Genomic DNA, 19,954 nt, shown 5'->3' on the forward strand with positions numbered 1-19,954 from the left:
GGAAGAGCCTAAAGGGTCACACACATATGGGATGGACGTGTATGAACGGGATTGATCAGACAAGAAAAATCAGATTTTTCCTAGTTTCGGAGTTTGGTCCGGAGCTGACCAAGTGTTGGTCAGCCAGACCAGACGGACTTGGAGATGCAGACAGACTTGGCAGAAAAAGTGGTCTGGTCCGGAGCTGTCCAAATGTTGGTCCGGCGGATTAGACCAGTCAGCCTGACCTGTGCGTGTTGGTTCGGACCTGGTTGGACCGGCGGACCAGTCAGCCTGACTTGTGCGTGTTGGTTGGTCTGTGGGCGGTTCAAAATTGTTTTGAACGCTAATTCCGCTGCGCAAGCCCTCATACCAGATCCGAGCCCGGTTGTGAACCGGTGTGCGAGGATCCCATGCGACTCAGCAGAATATGCATTGTAAAACAAAATAAGGTGTTAAATTTAGAGAGTTGCGATACATGAAATTCGTGAGGATGCAATAAGTTTGATGTGTTTGACGATTTATGAGTTTGACGGTACGACGAATCAAACTGGTCAAATGATGGTCTAAATTAAATTTCGAAGGTTCAACGTGGTATATAGGGTCGGGTCTACTATCCTGAAGTGAGAACGAAATTGCAAGAAGAAATCGCAACAAAAATCGCCAAAGAAGAGAAATCGTACTCTGTCCATTAGAGAGAAATCGCGAGAATGAAGAGAGAGAAAGAAACTGCCCAATTTTTTATTTTTTATTCTTTTTTTTGTAAATTTTGAAAATGACATGTATCTTTCTAAAAGTTTTGATTTCATAACTTCATTTTTTTTTTACTTTCTTGGTTCTAATCTTGATATGTGTCTTTTTCGTTAAAGGTTTTTGTTGTGAAAAACGAAGAAATATAGAAGACCCGGGAATCAGATCGTTAACTAGAAACCGAAATCGATCGTTTGAGAGATTCGGGAACAAGATTTCACTATTTTTTTCTTTCTTGGAATTGTGTACAAATGAAGCAATGAAATGGCATATTTATAGAAAATTCGAAGTTACTATTCATCTATACATATTTGTGAACAGTACCCGGCGGCTGAACAGTAACCGTGGGCTCCACCATTTATTTATAACACTCCTCCTTGGAGTTACGGTTAGTAAAAATGTATTTGCATGTCTTATATTTCCTCGTTAAAAACCTTATTAGTAAAATCATTTGGGATAAAACCTGATAAGGGAAAAAGAGTGAAGTTTCACGTTTCCCCTGTATAAAGGATCAAAGGTCTCGTAGATGACGCATTCCAATATTGTATACATTTTTCTTGAATATTGTTGTCGGTAGAGATTTTGTGAATAGGTCTACTGCATTATCACATGATCGTATGTATCTGACTTCAATCTCCTTATTCTTTTCCAGCTCTTGGGTATATGCAAAGAACTTCGGAGGAATATGTTTTGTCCTGTCACTTTTAATATATCCTCCCTTAGTCTATCAACGTCATCTTCATCATCGTTTTCGGATTCAACCAACATTATTGATTAGAAAAAAAATTATAATAAAAACCAAGCTCTGATACCATAATAGGGAAAATGTTTTTCTATTATTGACGATTAAAAGAATACATCTTAATATATAGCAAAATATAATAGAATGTTCTAGATATAATATCTAGGGTAAATCATAACAATATTAATGATAATATTCTAGGAATAATATCTTCCTATATGTGCAACGTATGCAGCATTATCTTTAAATAATATTGTTGGAGCTTTATTGGTTGATAATCCACTAGCTGTCTGAATATGTTGAGTCAAATATCTGAGCCAAACACATTCTCGACTTGCTTCATGTAGCGCGATAACTTCTGCGTGATTAGATGACGTAGCAACCAATGTTTGCTTTTGAGAACGCCAAGCCAATGCGGTTCCATTGATTGTGAAGATATAACCTGTTTGTGATCTTCCCTTATGTGGATCAGATAAATATTCTGCATCTGCAAAACCAACAATTTCTTGTTTTGTATTTTTAGGAAAAAATAATCCCAAATCGACAGATCCTTGAAGATAACGAAAAATGTGCTTAATCCCATTCCAATGCCGTCATGTAGGAGCTGAACTATATCTTGCTAACAGATTAGTAGCAAATGATACATTAGGTCGAGTACAGTTGGCAAGATACATAGGAGCTCCTATTGCACTTAAATATGGTACTTCAGGACCAAGTGTCTCTTCGCCATCTTCACGAGGGCGAAATGGATCTGTTTCAACATTCAATGATCTATTAATCATTGGGGTACTCAGGGGATTTGCCTTATCCATATTGAACCGTTTTAGTACCTTTTTTGTATAATTAGGTTGATGTAGAAAGATTCCACTATCCAAATGTTCTATTTGTAATCCAAGACAAAACTTGGTTTGTCCAAGATCTTTCATCTCAAATTCCCCTTTTAAATAGGTGGATGCATCCTGAATTTTACGGGGAGTTCCAATAATATTTAAATCATCAACGTAGACAACAATAATCACAAACCCATACATCGTCTTTTTTATAAACACACATGGTGATATAGGATTATTTGTATATCCATTTTTCACTAAATGTTCACTCAAACGTTTGTACTACATATGTCCTGATTGTTTTAGCCCGTACAATGATCGTTGTAACGTAACAGCGCATAACTCTCATGGTTTTGATTTCAATATTTCGGGCATTTTAAATCCTTCAGGGATTTTTATATAAATGTTTGTGTCAAGTGACCCATATAAATAAGCAGTAACAATATCCATAAGACGCATTTCTAAGTTCTTTGAAACTGCAATGTTAATTAGGTATCGAAATGTAATCGCATCCATAACAGGAGAATAAGTTTCTTCATAATCAACTCATGGTCTCTGTGAGAAACCTTGTGCTACAAGGCGAGCTTTATATCTAGCACTTTCATTGTGCTCATTTCTTTTGCATACAAATACCCATTTACATCCAATAGGAGTAACCTCTTTCGGTTTAATATATGTCCGAATACATTTCGCTTATTCAGCGAATCCAATTCAGCCTGTATTGCATCTCTCCATTTATTCCAATATGGTCTCTTTTGACACTCCGAAATGGATCTTGGTTTTGGATCCTCATTTTCATCAATTTTCTTTGATACATTATAGGAGAATATATCATCAATTTCTTTGATTTCTTTTCGACTCCATAATGTACCATTGTTTATATAATTAATTGAGATCTTATGATTTTCATTGTCTGTATTTATACCATCATCATAAAGTACTTCATTTCTTTGGTTTGGAACGCGTTCCTCCGAATCAAGCATTTCATTTTTCTTGGCTTTGCTCTTTCGGGAATTTTTATCCTTAGAACCAATAGGTCGTCCACGCTTCAGGTGTGCTTTGGAATCGTTTATTACATTTTCTTTCATTTGTTCTTTCGGAATTTCGATTCGAGTTGGGACATTCACAGCATCTATATATGATCTTGTTACCTTGGTTGTATCTGCAAAAGAATCAGGTAACTGATTTGCAATATTTTGTAAATGTATGATCCTCTAAACTTCTAGTTCTCGTTGTTTTGCTGGGGGATCAAGATGTGACAATGATGGTGTACACCAATTAAGATCATTTTTATTTTCCACCATTCTATCATTTTCTCCCCCTAATGGTGGGAATTCATTCTCATTAAATTGACAATCAGCAAAACGAGCCGTAAAAATATCTCCAATTTTTGGCTCAAGGTATCGTATAATGGATGGTGAGTCATACCCAACATATATTCTCAGCCTTCTTTGTGGTCTCATTTTTGTACGGTGTGGTGGGAAAATCGGTACATATACTACGCATCCGAATATTCTGAGATGCGATACATTAGGTTCTTGACCAAATGCTAATTGCAATGGAGAATACTTGTGATATCCACTTGGTCTAATACGAATCAATGTTGCAGCATGCAAAATAGCATGACCCATACAGAAATGGGAAGTTTCGTTTTCATTATCAATGGTCTAGTAATAAGCTGAAGTCGTTTGATTAATGACTTTGCCAATCCATTTTGTGTATGAACGTGTGCAACTGGGTGTTCAACATCAATACTCATTGCTACACAGTAATCATTAAAAGCTTGCGATGTAAATTCTCCAGCATTATCAAACCTCACTTTCCTGATTGAGTATTCCGGGAACTGAGCCCTTAATTTAATTATTTGGGCTAAAAATTGGGCAAATGTCAGATTGCGTGATGATAAAAGACATACATGCGACCATCTGCTTGAAACATCAATTAATACCATAAAATATTGTAATGGTCCGCATGGTGGATGAATAGGACCACAAATATCACCATGAATCCTTTCTAGAAATGATGGTAATTCATGCCCGATTTTAGCTTGTGATGTTCTGATTATTAATTTTCCTCTAGAACATGCATCACAAGGAAACTCATCTGATTGAAAAATCTTCTGGTTTTTCAATGGGTGACCATGGGAGTTTTCGATAATCTTTTTCATCATAGTGTCACCAGGATGACCCAATCGATCATGTCAAACTTTGAACATATCGGTAAACTTCTGGTTTACTGTGGCATATGATTCAATCACATTGATATTAGTATAATATAATCCCGATGATAGATTGGTAATTTTTCCAACACATATTTTTGTCCCATATTGATTGAGGTGATACACAGATACTCAATATCACCTTCATTTGTGGTTTCAATATGATATCCATTGAGTCGGATATCTTTAAAACTTAATAGATTTCTTTGGGACTTGGAGGAAAATAGTGCATCTTTTATTGCAAATTTTGTTCCTCCTGACATTATGAAATCGGCTCTTCCGGAGCCTTCAATTATTTTTGCATTTCCAGATATAGTAATGATATTTTCTTTGTTTATTTTCAGACTCGAAAAATATTTCTTGTCTGTCAGTATTGTATATGTTGTAGCACTATCTGCTAAACATATATTTCCTCCTCGATTTGCAGATTTAGCCATATTCATTATCTATTCAAGAACAAAACAACATAGTAAACATTAAAATATATATATATCAATTATAACATTTACAAAATGTATATGTATTATGACATTATGCATATATAGATTCTTACGAGGTTGATTACATATATAAACGATACAACTATATATATGGCTTTTTATTCATAATCAACGCCCTCTTCATGATGAGCAAAACCATCAGCGAGGTCCATGTGTGCAAAATCTATAGCACCACCAGCATCATCATCCGAATTGTTTATGACATGATTTGTCGCGACACCTTTCCCTTTCGCTTCTTTAATCGATTTTTGGTAAAGGTCCACCAAGTGTTTAGCGGTGCGACAAGTACGTGACCAATGTCCAGTCATTCCACACTGGTGGCATGTGCTTTCTTTCATCCTTTTGTTTGGATGATCATGTGTTCCCCCTCTATTATTGTTATGGTTTTGGAATGAGATTCCTCGACCACCCCCTCTATTCCAACTTCGGCTAACGCCACGACCTCATCTTCGGCCTCGACCTCGACCTCGACCTCTACCCCGAAAATAACCACGTCCTCGGTTATTATAAAATATAACATTCTCTCCAAGGAATGATATATTTTCCATAACATTTACTTCGGAAAATGGTACAGGACCTGTTGGCCGAGATGCATGATTTTTCATCAGTAATTCATTATTCTGCTCGGCCAATAGAATACATGAGAGAAACTCTGAGTATTTTGTATGCCTCTTTTCCCGATACTGTTGTTGGAGTATAATGTTCGAGGCATGCATAGTTGAAAAGGTTTTTTCCAACATCTCATTTTCGCTAACTGTTGCACCACATAATTTCAAAACTGATGTGATTCGGTACATTGCCGAGTTATATTCATTGACAGTTTTGAAATCTTGAAATCTGAGATGAATCCACTCATATTTGGCCTTGGGAAGGATTACCGTTTTTTGATGATCGAAACGGTCTTTTAATTTTTTCCAAAGATCTGCAGGATCTTTGATTGTCAAATATTTCTTTTTCAAATCATCATGAATATGATGCCTCAATAATATTAGTGTCTTTGCTTTATTTTCAGTTGACGCACTTTTCTCTTTAATTGTGGTACTAAGACCTTTTGATTCCAAGTGCAAATCAGCATCCAATTGCCACGATAGATAATTTTTTTCCAATATGTCGAGGACCTCAAACTCGATATTGGTCATTCTTGCCATTTTGACTAAACAAAAAAAAAGCAAGCCATATATTAGCTTTATTCATTATCATAGAGTATACAACATAGCGAAATGCATGATTACATATGGATGGCTATAATTAGTAACACATACACGAGAGGTAAGACCACAACGCAAATTGAAAACAAAAATGGGTCGGGATTTTTATCGAAAAAAATACTAAACGTTGCTACTACAATTGTTAGAACAAAGAAAATTTTAATAAAATTCATTTTGGGAGATTGTTTTTCGTAGGAGAAGAGAAGAAAAAGATGAGATTGTGTGAGTTGTATGAGTGAATAAATGAGTGTATTTATAGGGTAAAAATTACTATTCATAGCCGTTGGGGAGGAGTCAAAAATTTGAAATTTGATTTTTTTTAAAAAAAAATTTCACCGTTGGGGAAAAAAATAAATTTTGAAAAATTTTGTAATTGATTTTATCAATTTGTATTATATAACAATTTTTATTATGTATATTGAATTGTTAATTTTTTTTATCATTTCATTGTATTTATTATAATTTAATATTTTGATAAATATTTATTCATGTCGGTACGTGACATTGTTACACCAGATCCATGCTTGTATTATTTCAACAAGCCTTTGCCCCAATAGAGTGCAGGTTCGGGTTTCCAGCCTATATACCAAAATTTTCGATATCTTTTTTTTTATTCATGCAAATAAATACTGATTAAATTTATATTATATATGATAATATTTAAAAATGATGAGTATTTATTTATATAGGGTAGATAATAATATAAATGATTATATCTGGCGGCATTGCCGTCCATAGAAATAAAACAATTCAGGCGGCATGACCATCCATAAATAACACAGTATTTCAGATTAATAATTAAGGCGGCTCAACCGTCCAACAATAACAAATAAATGATTAAGGCGGCTCAGCCGTCCAACGGTAACAAATAAATAAATAAGGCGGTCCAACCGTCCAATAGTAATAAATAATTAAGGCGGCTCAGCTGTCCAATAGTAATAAGTAAATAATTAATGCGGCATAGCTGTCCATTAATTTAAATAATAATTAATTGATATTTATATATAACTTGAGGTTAATTCAACTCAAGCATCAATTAATGTGTGTATATATCATTAGAGCGAATATATAATGTTACCTTTGTCGTATAAGAGCGTTCGTACTGATAACGTGTTGTGAAAAACGAAGAAATATAGAAGACCCGGGAATCAGGTCGTTAACTAGAAACCGAAATCGATCGTTTGAGAGATTTGGGAACAAGATTTCACTAATTTTTCTTTCTTGAAATTGTGTACAAATGAAGGAATGAAATAGCCTATTTATAGAAAATTCGCAATTACTATTCATCTATTCATCTATACAACAGTATCCGTCGGCTGAACAGTAACCGTGGGTTCCACCATTTATTTATAACAGTTTTAATATTTTTTCAGCCTTTTTCAAATTTTTTTGAAAACTCTAAAATTTCAAAGGTATCTCTTGTCACATTTAAAGGTATTTTTGTAATATACATGAATGGTCTTCACCATTCCGCTTACAAACAGATCAGACATAACACAACCACTTCTGCAGAAGATCTTACATATAAATGTGGAGCAACCACCAATCCAAATTGTTTTCTACATATATATAAATATCAGTCACACAACATCATCATAAACCAGACCAGATATGTACAAACCAGACTTATTCCCCAATATGTGAAATCACAAATCATAGCAGTACCCTTCACACTTACACTCCAATGGTTCATATCTTGTCGACCTTGTCGGCCTTCACCACAGGGTTCGCCTTGGCAATGGCGTCTTGTCCCGCGCTCTTGTAATCGAACACGCAGTTGTGCTTGTCCGAATAGCGATGCTGCGAACAGAATGTGTGCCCGCATCTGCACTTGAACCCAGTCAGCCCTACCCTCTTCCTACACAAGCTGCACCTGTTTGGCTTCTCAGAATTCTCTCCTTCCCAAATTCTACCTGTTTCTCGGTAACCTAGTGGTTCGTTGTTCTCGGGCTTTTTTCCAGTAGTTTGATCAATGCCCTTTTCTTTTCCAACGACAACAGTGTTGTCATCTATGGCTTTGGATTGATTGAGAAGAAACTCTCTGTAGCACTTGGAGCAGAGGTTGTTCGTGTTCGGACCACCGAAGAAACCGCAGTTATTAGCGCAAAGAATTGGAGCCGTTTGGGATTCGTGGCTGGTCTCCTCCAGCTTCCTCTTCTGAGATTCTGGCTCCATTCTTATTCTATATTCGACTAAATTTCAACACCCAGATCCCCGAAACCCCATAACAACTCCCTATGAAAGCCAAAAACATAAGCCCAGAACACTGGATTCGGATTTCGGCGTCAATCAAGCATCGGACTTTCTCAATATCGGATTAAGCCCACGAACCACAACACGAATTCCGACGAAAACAAGAGGTTACGAACCTAAAAACACAGATTCGACCCTAAAACCCCATGATAGAAAACCCTAACTGTAAACCGACCCAACAAACAGATAATAGAAATCTCACGATACCTTAGTTAACTCGAGGAATCGAGAGATCAAGAGCTGGAGAGATCTGAACTGAACGGCTGGAATTTGGGCGTGAAATGAACCAGATTTATCGCGAAGGAACAGCCGTGGGAACACGGAGTTTAAAAAAAAAAAAAAAAGCCGTCTCGAAGGGGGAAGGAAAAAAAAATGACGACATTTGCAAAGAAAAAGAGTTCCTTTTCGTGTGTGGTTTCGTCAGCTGAGGATTCGGTTCGATGCACACGTGTGCACCGTGTAAGACTGCCTTCAAGGCTTACGTGGAATTTATTAAATCAATTAATTCTCGTGGACCAATATTAATTGGGCTTTAAGAAGCCCACATAAATCCCATCAAATACTAAAGCAAGAATTGAACCATTTCATGTCAAAAGTAGACCTTCAAAAAAGAGTCCTTTCATATACATATATATAAGCATCCAAAATACGGTTAATGGGCCTTTTTGGGCCAATGGGCTTTCTCAAATCATGTGGGGCTATCTAAACCGTCGTAATGGATCTACTTGTAAGACCCAATTGCCACAGCAACCACGTGATATACCGGAGAGCACGTGAGCACCATCTCTCTCAAACTCCTCAACAAATTGACAAATATAATGTTTAATTAATTAACGCACATTTAAGTACCGAACTTTAATATAGATAAAAAAGACAAAAACTTACAAATAAAGAAATGATAAGCTACGAGGACATGAAAAGGAGTGACCCGCTTGCTCCGCCGCCGAGTCCGAGGGAGACTCTCCACGTGATTCCCTCGTGGTCTGCACGTTCCTCAGCCTCACCTCAACGTCATACAATAATCATATTATTATAAGTGAACAAAGTTATAATAATAGTAACAATAATCCTAATCCTTGAAAACAATTAATTTAATCTAATTAATGCTATCATTATTTTTATACAAAAATTAGAAAACCCTGAAACCGTGGAAGTGCCATATCATTCAATTTCTAAAGAAAGACGTCTTATCGAATATAAGGAGTGTCATGTAATTCAATGATATATATTATATATATATTAGCCCGTATTCTTTGCTCTTAGCTGTATACACGAGCTTATTGGCATTTGTCGCACTTCTACCGTACAGTGGTTTCTTATTTTATGTTTTTTATTATTATAATAACAGTGGACAACTTCGCACGTGCGCCCATTTTGTACGTGGGAAAGAAGCCTCGAGAAAGAAACTACGGTTAGATTGGGTTCATCTTAGATCCCGACACAGAGCTATGCATGGACGGGATGGCCGCATACGTGTGCGTATACAGGGTCCCCCCATTTTGTGGATCTCGTACACGGGCAGGGCAATTCTCGACGTGTACTTTATTTAGTCACGTACAAAAATCCAAGTTGCATGGACCGTTTTGTCCACGGATCGTAGATATTACGCCGCGTCATTAAAGCTCGAAATGAAATGAAATTCATGCATAATTATAGGCATTGACTAACTTGGTTTGGCATTTATAACTAAGTGTGGAGTTATAACAAAGATACACGCACCCTATAGTTAAATAACACTTAATCAAGTGATTATTGCGTAATCCCAAAATCACTGACAAGCTGGCAGAAACCTTAACAACACAGATAGATGGAGATAATATCTAAGAAAAAATATTGTAATCAATAAATGGGAAAGTGACGGGAAGGAGACTGAAGGATGACTCACACGTGGGAGATGTGTCAAAATCCGACAAGAACAGCTATCGGTAGGTCCCACATGTTCCCCTTCCTATCCCCTCTGCCATATATTTACATGTATAATATCTATCCATGAAATTTGTTTGCAAAATTTTCCTACGTCTCAATCTTGTAAATTTCCCATCTTTAGATATGGTTCTATTTTTTATTATTTCAACGAAACAATTAGTGGTATTTTAGCAATTCATTTACCTTTAAACATCAATATCGCAATCTTTTTTTTAAATCATTTTATACTAATGTCAATATCAAGGCATCATTGGATGATTACATGCTAATATTTATTGAGTTTGTGCCTAACCCCATACGAAACCTTTATTTATTTATTTATTTTGCTCTGAAGTCACATTAAAAGCATAAACTCGTGATTTTTTTTGTTCGTTTGGGTCATAGCGAGAACCAAAAAAAAAGAGGAGCACGTGAGGTGCACGTGACCCTGTGTAAGAAGACCCGGCAGTAGATTTTGTTGTTGTGTTGATGTTCGGTGTGTTGTTGTGTAGCTGCAGAGCCTCAGCAACATCAACCTCTCACAGCCCTCTGTTTTAATTTCAGGAGAGACTGCTCCATTTCTCAACATCTACACACACACACACACATATGTATACACATGTATGGGTGAGTCGCATTGATTGAGGTGGGGGGGGTGGGGTGAGAAACATGGTCCTCCTCCTCGACACTCTTCAGAGGGGCCACGTGGCACACACCCATAAAACAACAACATTGGCCCTTCTTCTTCTTCTTCCAAACCTTTTGTCTGAATTCTATCTTTCAAGACTTCTTCGCTTCGCTAATCATCACATCCACTGTTGTCCAAATGCAAATGAGAAAGAACGGTGGAAAATTAAATTTAACAGAAAAAAAAAAGCATCACAAATCCAAAAAAGCTGTATATTTACACATTCCGAGCGAAGCTCTTCTCCTTTTTCCCCTCACTGATAAAAGAAACTAAAAAACATCCTTTTTTTTTTACGTATAAATAACAGAGATACATACATTTTGAAGGGCGGGAAAAAATGAAAAAAAAAAAGAAGGAAAATTTGCTCGACCCCCGTGGATGGCTTCTTCTTCTTCTCCTCCTCCTCCTCCCGGTTCTTTGTCCAAAGAATCTGTTGTCTGTTCGAAAACTGAGTTCCAGAGGTTTTCCTCTTGTTCTTTTTAATTATAGCTTCCCTTCAGGAACTTCTTTAATGCTCATATCCACCATCTCGATCGAACTGAACCCACCGTCCTCTGTAGTGATCGTGGACTGTGAATCCAGGCCACACCCTGCTTGTATCTCCTTGAACATGGCCATCACCTGTATCATCGTCGGTCTTCTCCATGGCCGATCATCCAAGCATGCACACGCCACTTTCAGATGCTGCAGAAGCTCCATCTCCAGCCCTGGATCTTCCTTCATCACTTCCGGATCGAACACGTCGCTTATTCTCAGTTTCGCGTGCTGTTTCACCCACCCGACCAGGTTGTTGTCCCCAAAATCCGCAGAATCCGTCGGCCTCTTCCCCGTCAGAAGCTCGAGCAGAACTACACCGTAACTGTACACATCTCCTTTCGTCGAGCACCTGAAGCTCTGGTAATACTCTGGAGGAACGTACCCTGGCGTGCCAGCCAATGTGCTCACGCTCAGATGCGTGTCCATGGCGCTCATCAGACGGGCCATACCGAAATCCGAAACCCTAGCCTCCAAGTTATCGTCCAGCAACACGTTGCTCGATTTCATGTCTCTGTGGATGATGTGAGGAATGCAGTTGTGGTGGAGAAATGCCAATCCTCTGGCTGCTCCGATAGCGATCTTCCGCCTCGCTTCCCAGTTCAGTTTCACGCCGGCTTTCTTCGGGTCATGCAAAACATCTTCCAAGCTTCCGTATTTCATGTACTCGTAGACGAGTAGCCTCTCTTCCTTGACCTTGCAGTAACCTAGGAGAGGTACGAGGTTTCTGTGTTTGATCTTTCCTATTGTCTCCATCTCGGCCGTGAACTCTCTGTCCCCTTGTCCGCTCACGTGGATGAGTTTCTTGATAGCCACAATGCTTCCATCTTTCAGCTGCGCCTTGTATACATCTCCGAATCCTCCTGAGCCAATGAGGCTGTCGTTGTGGAAACCATTCGTAGCTTCTAGAAGATCCGCGAACGTGAGCTTCCTCAAGGGTTTCTCAAAAGCAGCAAGATTGATGCTCAGTGCTTCTCGAGCGCCGGTCAGTTTCCAGCTCGTGTTGGCTGTCCCCGAGTTCGAATGGCCGCCCTCCATGTACATTTCGAGAGCCGCCTCTTTCTTTTTCCGTCTCTTCCTCATCTCTATCCCGACGAGGATCAGCCCGAAAATGCAGAAAAATGAGAGGAGCAAACCCATAGCCACGCTTCCTGTCAGAGAAGCTCGTCCCCTGTGCGACTTCTGATGACGAGAATTCGCACCAGAATCCCCTGCATCGCAACGTGGGAGCGGGTAACCGCAGAGACCAGAGTTGTTCATGAACTTGGCGGGCGGGAAAGTCTCGAGCTGACCCATCTCGGGTATCTGTCCTGACAACATGTTGTTGGAGAGATCGATCTCCGTGAGCATTGTGAGGGCCGACATAGACTGAGGAATGGTTCCTTTCAGCTCATTACTGGAGAGATCAAGAATGTTCAACCCTCTCAAATCGCCAATCTCCTCAGGAATAGAACCCGAAAGACCGTTGTGACCGAGGTTCAGGATAAACAAGTAGGGCATCGACCCGATCTCCTTGGGTATGAATCCGGACAACATGTTGTAAGACATGTCGAGGAACATCATGGAGCCGTTGTTGTTGAACGTAGGTTGAGTGTGTCCGCCATAAACTCGGGTGAAGTTACAAGGGTTTCTGGCCGAAAGCCTGTTGAGCTGTTCGGGTCTAATCCCTTGGAACTCGAGCAAGTTTCCAGCTCCGTGACACTGCTTCTTGCTACCGTCGTTCTTGATGTAAACATACCGCTTTCCGGCGATGAAATTCGCGGCGATTTTCCCAGACTGCTTGAACATCTCAGGGGGAATAGAACCGTTGAAGAAATTTGTGTTGAGATCCAACCAGATCAAACTACGGCAATCACCCAGCTCTGCCGGGATGTTCCCGTAGAAAGAGTTGTTGCTGAGCTTGAGGATGGCGAGATTCTCTAACCGGCCTATCCAACTAGGAATCTGACCGGTTAACCGGTTGTTGGACAAGGAAATCCAGTTCAGATTCGTGCAATTGCTTAGACCGGAAGGAATCTCCCCTGTCAAGTCGTTGAAGTCGAGAATCAGGGTCTCTAGCGTTTGGATGTACATCAGCTCCTGCGGGATCTCTCCTTCCAGTAGATTCAGCCATAGCTTCAAATCTCGAAGCTTCGACAGAGAGCCTAAGCTTGCAGGGATTGATCCGGTTAGGTAGTTCAAGCTCAGGTGAAGCGACACGAGCTCAGAACAGTTGCTCAGCGTCGCAGGAATTTGCCCAGTCAAGCCATTGTTCTGGAGATAAAGCTCGTTCAACGCATTCCTAGGGTTTTGGCACAGATTGGTCGGTATCGGACCCGATAAGTTGTTGGAGCTAAGGTCTAGTGTCTGCAGAGAAGCGGCGAGATTCGACAGAGATTCCGGCAAGACCCCGGAGAACTCGTTGAAAGACAGATCAAGTACCTTCAAGCCATTCATTTTCAGAAGAGTATCCATGGGCAACTCGCCGGAGAAGTTGTTGCTCGACAGCTCAAGCGTTTCGAGGAGAGAGCAAGAACCCAGGAAAGAGGGTACAGTACCGTAGAGGTCGTTGCCGGAGAGATCGAGTCCAGCGAGTGTTGGGCACGCGCCGGCGAGGAACCCCGGGATCTCGCCGCTGAATCTGTTTCCGGCGAGCGAGAGGTACTGGAGGTTGTCCAGCGGCAGAGAAGGGATGGATCCAGAGAACTGGTTGTTGGTAAGATTCAGGAACCTGAGCTCCGTGCAAGACGAGATTGCGCGCGAGATGTTGCCGGAAAACTTGTTGTCGGAGATGTCGAGGTGTTGCAGAGCCGAGCAGTCGCCGAGAGAAGGGAGGCCGGAGGAGAAATTGTTCCGTGAAACATCGAAGAACTCCAGATTTCCGCAGCGGGACACGTCTATGTCACCGCTGAGCGAGTTCCCGCTAATCGACAAGCTCTTCATCTCTCCGCAGCCGCCGGAGAGGACCCAACCGACCACGTTCGGGCCAGACAGCGAGTTGGAGGAGAGATCGAGAACTTCCAAGCTGCTCAGCTTAAACCCACCTGAAATTTTCCCGGAAAAGTCGAAGGAATTGCCCGAGAGGTTGAGAAATTTGACGCCAGAGCAGGATCCTAGGTTCGACAGGGTCGATAGAGGACCAGACAGAGCATTAACCGACAGATCCAAGGTGGTCAGCGAGACAGAGCACTTGAACCCAGAAATGGAGCCGGTGATATTCGTGTTGGACAGAAACAGAGACTCTAACCCATCAAGTGACATCAGATAAGAAGCCACGACGCTGAAACCGACGCTGAGGCGGACGGAGCTGAGGTCTATGGAAGAAACCCTGTCATCTCTGCAAGTCACGCCATGGAAGCTACAGGGACTTTGGTTTGGGAACCAGTTGGGAAGAACATTAGGGTCCGGAAGAGCAGATTTGAAGTTTATAAGCTGAAGGGTTTCTTTGTACGGAGACGAAGATGGAGACGGTGAGGCTTGAAGAGGGAGAGAGAAGAGAAATATCGTAGTTAGAGAGAGAAAGAAGGTGAAAAGTTTCGTCATTCTTGCCGTTTTACTAGAAAACAAGGCTAGGAGAAAAAGAGGAGATGGGGAGAAGAGAGGACCTAGGCGTCTGGTTCCGCCATTAGAGAGGGAGCGAAAGCTCTGGCTCTAGAGATAGAAAGCAGGGAACTTTACAAGTTCGGAGAGAGAGAGAGGAGAGTCAAAAGACAGAACAAGGAAGGTAGAAGACGGTATTTATCAAAGAAAATGGTGAGAGGAGTGGTCACAGCTGTGCCTTCACATGCCATGTTACCTCTCCCATCTGATTAAAAAAAACAAATCAAATTCAATTTCGATAATACAGACACGAAAATAATAATATTTAAATACAAATATGTTCAAAATACTAATTAAGACAGGAGGGTGCAATGATAAAATAATGCCATGGAAAACCCCTTAATCTCAAAGCTTACATTAAAATGAATGGTGTCTTTGTCTTTACATGAACGACGTTGAGGTGAGACTTAGAATTATTTAATTGACGCGAGATTAGAGCATGGGATCATACTTTTTACAATATTAATTTATATATTTGTTACCCCTACCGAAACCGATAATCGGTACGTGTTTATGTTACCATAAGCTATGGATGAATCATGATAAAATATTTTTTTAAAACAGATAAAATGTATGGATTTTTCGCCAAAATTCAAACAAAACTAAGTAAAACTCCAAAGTGTTGTATTCCAAATGGCAATATCAATGATATAGGTATTATTACTTTCTAAAACGATATCGTTTTGTTTTGAGTTTCCACGTTATTTTTAGTTAATGTTGTAGAATTTTTTTCCTACATATTTAAAGTTGTAGGTGGCCGGGTATTTTATTTGAAATTGTTTTTTTTTTTTGCGGTTTTCTTCAAAATTGCAAATATATTACGAAACCATGCACATCGTCAATTTCGCAACCAACGATACCATCTATTATTTACATGAACGAAAAAAGATACTTTAAAACTAATACCTGGAAATATTATTTTATAGTTTAATGGTACGTATGGTATATACTGAAAATCGTTTTATATTTAGAAACAGCGAGATCTAAGTCGAACCCAATATCAGCAGGTTTTTATAACATGCAACAATTTTGTTTTTGTTTTGAAGATTTCAAGGATTTGCGAATGTGAATGTGCGAAAAGTTAAATATTAGATTTTGGTGGTAATTATATTACTATTAATATTCATGGATTTCACACACACGCACCCGCCCCCCCCCCCCCTCTCTCTCTCTCTCTCTCTCTCTCTCTCTCTCTCTCTCTCTCTCTCTCTCTCTCTCTCTCTCTCTCTCTCAATGTGTCTGAAAAGGCGAGAAGGTTGTCTCTCTTGCTTTTTTGCAAGAGAGTGTACGTGCGAACGACGATTGGGACATGAGTGTCAATTAATGGCAGATTCCATCTCTCCCTCTCTTGTTAATATTATCATCGTCTCTCTCTCTCTCTCTCTCTCTCTCTCTCTCTCTCTCTCTCTCTCTCTCTCTCTCTCACTAAATAATAATAATCACTCTTTTTTCGTTCTTCGCATTTACGTGCCTTCTCTCTTTCACTTTTTCTCCCATTGATTTTGGCACCTACATAGACCAACCCTTTTTTTTTCTAAAGCTTTTCGAGATTTTTCTTTTGATTTTGGCACCTATAACACTCATGTAGTATATCATCATCATAATCCGAATATGATAATTCTCACGTCTGGTATGTGTAAAATAAATGTAATCATCGTTTGGAGATATATATTCCAAAGGTATATGGACGACAATTTAGTTGTGGTGGCATCTGTATGTAACGTTGAAAGAGAAACATTCCTCGTATCAATTACCGGTTCGAACACGTAGATTCTTTGGTTGATTTTATAGTATAATGTTATCTTGGAGAATATATATATATATTGTCATCAATATATGGAAAGATGCTTTACCTTACGTCATTATGCATTGTTCTTCCTAGTTGTTATGCGTTTTCCCCTTCATTCTTTTCTATGGTTTTATAGAGAACACGTATGAGGAATAATCTCCACATCACGCTCTAGGATCTAATTAAGTCATATCTTATTCGATAATATATATCTCGAAGAAATATGACATAAGTTTCCAATACTCTTAATTAATGTGATAAAGAAATAATTCCTTTGGAATATTACCAAGGTGAATAAAAAAGTTTAATTCATTTTTGTATTGCAGCCCAATTTATATATATATAAAAAATATATATATTCTACAATATCATCATAAATAATTAGGGTAAAACGCCAAAAGAGCAATGATACCAAATTCCAAAGGGACGAAAATGTCCTCAGAAAGTGATTAGGCGCTCGTGTGATAACCCTACGCTCTCTGATCGCGCGTGAGATACACATCACCACAAAATTCTGCCGTTTCGGAGGTATCAGTCAAGTGCCTGTCTCGTCTCACGCGCCGATTCGGGGAGTGTGATTGGCGCTCATCTCGTGACGGTCGTAAATGCTGCAGTGTTGTACGAGATGGCCCCATATTTCTGAATCAATATTAGCCGTTGATTGGATCTCAACGGTCAGGATCTCACCTGGTGAGTAAATGCTGATGTGCAAAAGCTGAATCCCCTTCCCTCCTTTTTTAACCTTTTGTTGTCTTCTTCAGTATCTATACAACACCTTATCATCAGTATCTACCATCTCATCAGTAAATCTAGTACTCCTCATGGAAAGTACCAAAATGCCCTCGATCCTGCGGCCTCTACGAGGGCAGGGAAGTAAATTACGAAAGCTTCAGGAGCTTCTTTTTATATATATATATATATATGTATCGACTGCAGTTTTTTTCAATTGTGAAAATATTAGAAGTGCAGAAATCAGGAACTTATACAAGAAAAAAGAAATACTGATGAGACAGTCATGCCGTCATACGCTCAAGTGGGCCCCACTTAACGATAATTTCACAAAATGGGCCCTAGTCGTCGATGGGCCTCTTTCTTTTCCTTCTTCCCCCCGAAGATTATATAAATAAAATGTACACTGAAATATATATACACACATATGGGAGGATTCGTGATTATCGTGATGACGATCAATGATGCGGGACCCACTTAGCTGAGAAACTACACGTGGTCGTGTCCAGGCTGATGACGTGGCAGAATTCCACACGTTGAGATGTCGTCTTTGGACATATAAAATTTCGTTGACATTTTTAGCGCACAAAATTTCATGGGCAACCGATACACCGCCGGATTATATCATTAAATAATTAATTTTATCGAATATATTCTAAATTGAATCAAAATATTGAATACATTCCTTGAAAATATTTCTATTTTGACACACTCTCTCTCTCTCTATATATATATATATTTTTTATGAAAGACTTTCTATATATTATCATAAAACTGTCGTTTTTCTACATTCTTAGAAACCAGCATATTATTTTACTATTCATATTCAGATTCTTTCTCATATATTTTTTTTCAATTGCTTTGCAATTCATTTTAACATAAATACCAAAATTACTTTGCTTTTAGTGGTCATTCTATGGTAACCGTAAAAGTTTATATTTCGTGTACATAGTAGCGACACTTGATATTTTCTTTGTTATTATTGATGTCACTTTGAATGTTTTATTAAAGAGTCCTAAAGCTATATAAAAATATACATTAATCTTTTATATAAGAAAAAGTGAACTCTATATGTATACAGGGGAAAGAATCAATGATTAGATAATAATAAGAAAGCGTGCGAAATTATTAGATGGTTTATTAGGAAATTAATGAAAGTGGGAGATAAGAGGGGACTATGTGGGTCATCACAACCTTTATGTTCCTTTGATTAAAAAACCCACCGTAATCACACAATAATTATACAGTAATCTATCGAGGGAGGAAAATCTAATCTAATGATGATAATATATATACATATATATATATATATACATATATATAAATATTTCTAGTTAGTCACCTTAATACAGCCGCCTGCAGCTGTATTTGGACCAAATTTTAAAAACATTGATCAATCATTGAATAAAACAAACGGTGTAAACAATAATTATTTATGTCATCACTCTATTCATGATTATACATTTTCCATCCCGTTACCCTTTGACCCACATATAATGATATGGAAATATACGTTCGCATTTTTATATTACTTGTTACATTTTCTTTTAGATTTTTTATCGTAATATTAAGAATTATATATTTTTTTTAAAAAAAGTTATCTATTTAAAATTTTTTGGACAATCAATAAAAATAATAAAATAAAATAATTATTTTATAAAATTAAACTAGGGAATGACAACCATATATTAAAAAAATAATGGATTGATTCCAGAAGTATTTTTTAAAAAAAATTATTTTTGGTGGTAATTAAGATTTGTATTGCAAGTGTTGTCATTTGCCAAACATGAATCGAGACTCCATGCATGAAGGATGAACGTTTTGGGCGCAATAAGCATCGCCTGTATTAACGGTAACATAAATGGAATATATATATATATATATATCGTCAATTTCGCAACCAACGATACCATCTATTATTTACATGAACGAAAAAAGATACTTTAAAACTAATACCTGGAAATATTATTTTATAGTTTAATGGTACGTATGGTATATACTGAAAATCGTTTTATATTTAGAAACAGCGAGATCTAAGTCGAACCCAATATCAGCAGGTTTTTATAACATGCAACAATTTTGTTTTTGTTTTGAAGATTTCAAGGATTTGCGAATGTGAATGTGCGAAAAGTTAAATATTAGATTTTGGTGGTAATTATATTACTATTAATATTCATGGATTTCACACACACGCAAACACACGCCCTCCCCCCTTCTCTCTCTCTCTCTCTCTCTCTCTCCTCTCTACTC

The 19,954-nt window shown here is 38.5% G+C and overlaps 2 protein-coding genes across 2 annotated transcripts; both read right to left on the minus strand.

The window, feature by feature from the left end:
- Positions 1-7,750: 7,750 nt before the first annotated feature.
- LOC104807728 (zinc finger A20 and AN1 domain-containing stress-associated protein 6-like) lies at positions 7,751-8,824 on the minus strand. The gene has a single exon (XM_010533119.2). It carries the CDS (start codon positions 8,400-8,402, stop codon positions 7,917-7,919), a length of 486 nt encoding a protein of 161 aa, XP_010531421.1. The 5' UTR covers positions 8,403-8,824; the 3' UTR covers positions 7,751-7,916.
- Positions 8,825-11,258: 2,434 nt separating this feature from the next.
- On the minus strand, positions 11,259-15,307 carry LOC104807729 (protein BRASSINOSTEROID INSENSITIVE 1-like). Its single transcript, XM_010533120.2, has one exon. It carries the CDS (start codon positions 15,127-15,129, stop codon positions 11,557-11,559), a length of 3,573 nt encoding a protein of 1,190 aa, XP_010531422.1. The 5' UTR covers positions 15,130-15,307; the 3' UTR covers positions 11,259-11,556.
- Between the last annotated feature and the right edge of the window lie 4,647 nt (positions 15,308-19,954).

This window comes from Tarenaya hassleriana, unplaced genomic scaffold (genome assembly GCF_000463585.1).
Source record: "Tarenaya hassleriana unplaced genomic scaffold, ASM46358v1 Cleome13, whole genome shotgun sequence".
NCBI classification, from domain to species: domain Eukaryota; kingdom Viridiplantae; phylum Streptophyta; class Magnoliopsida; order Brassicales; family Cleomaceae; genus Tarenaya; species Tarenaya hassleriana.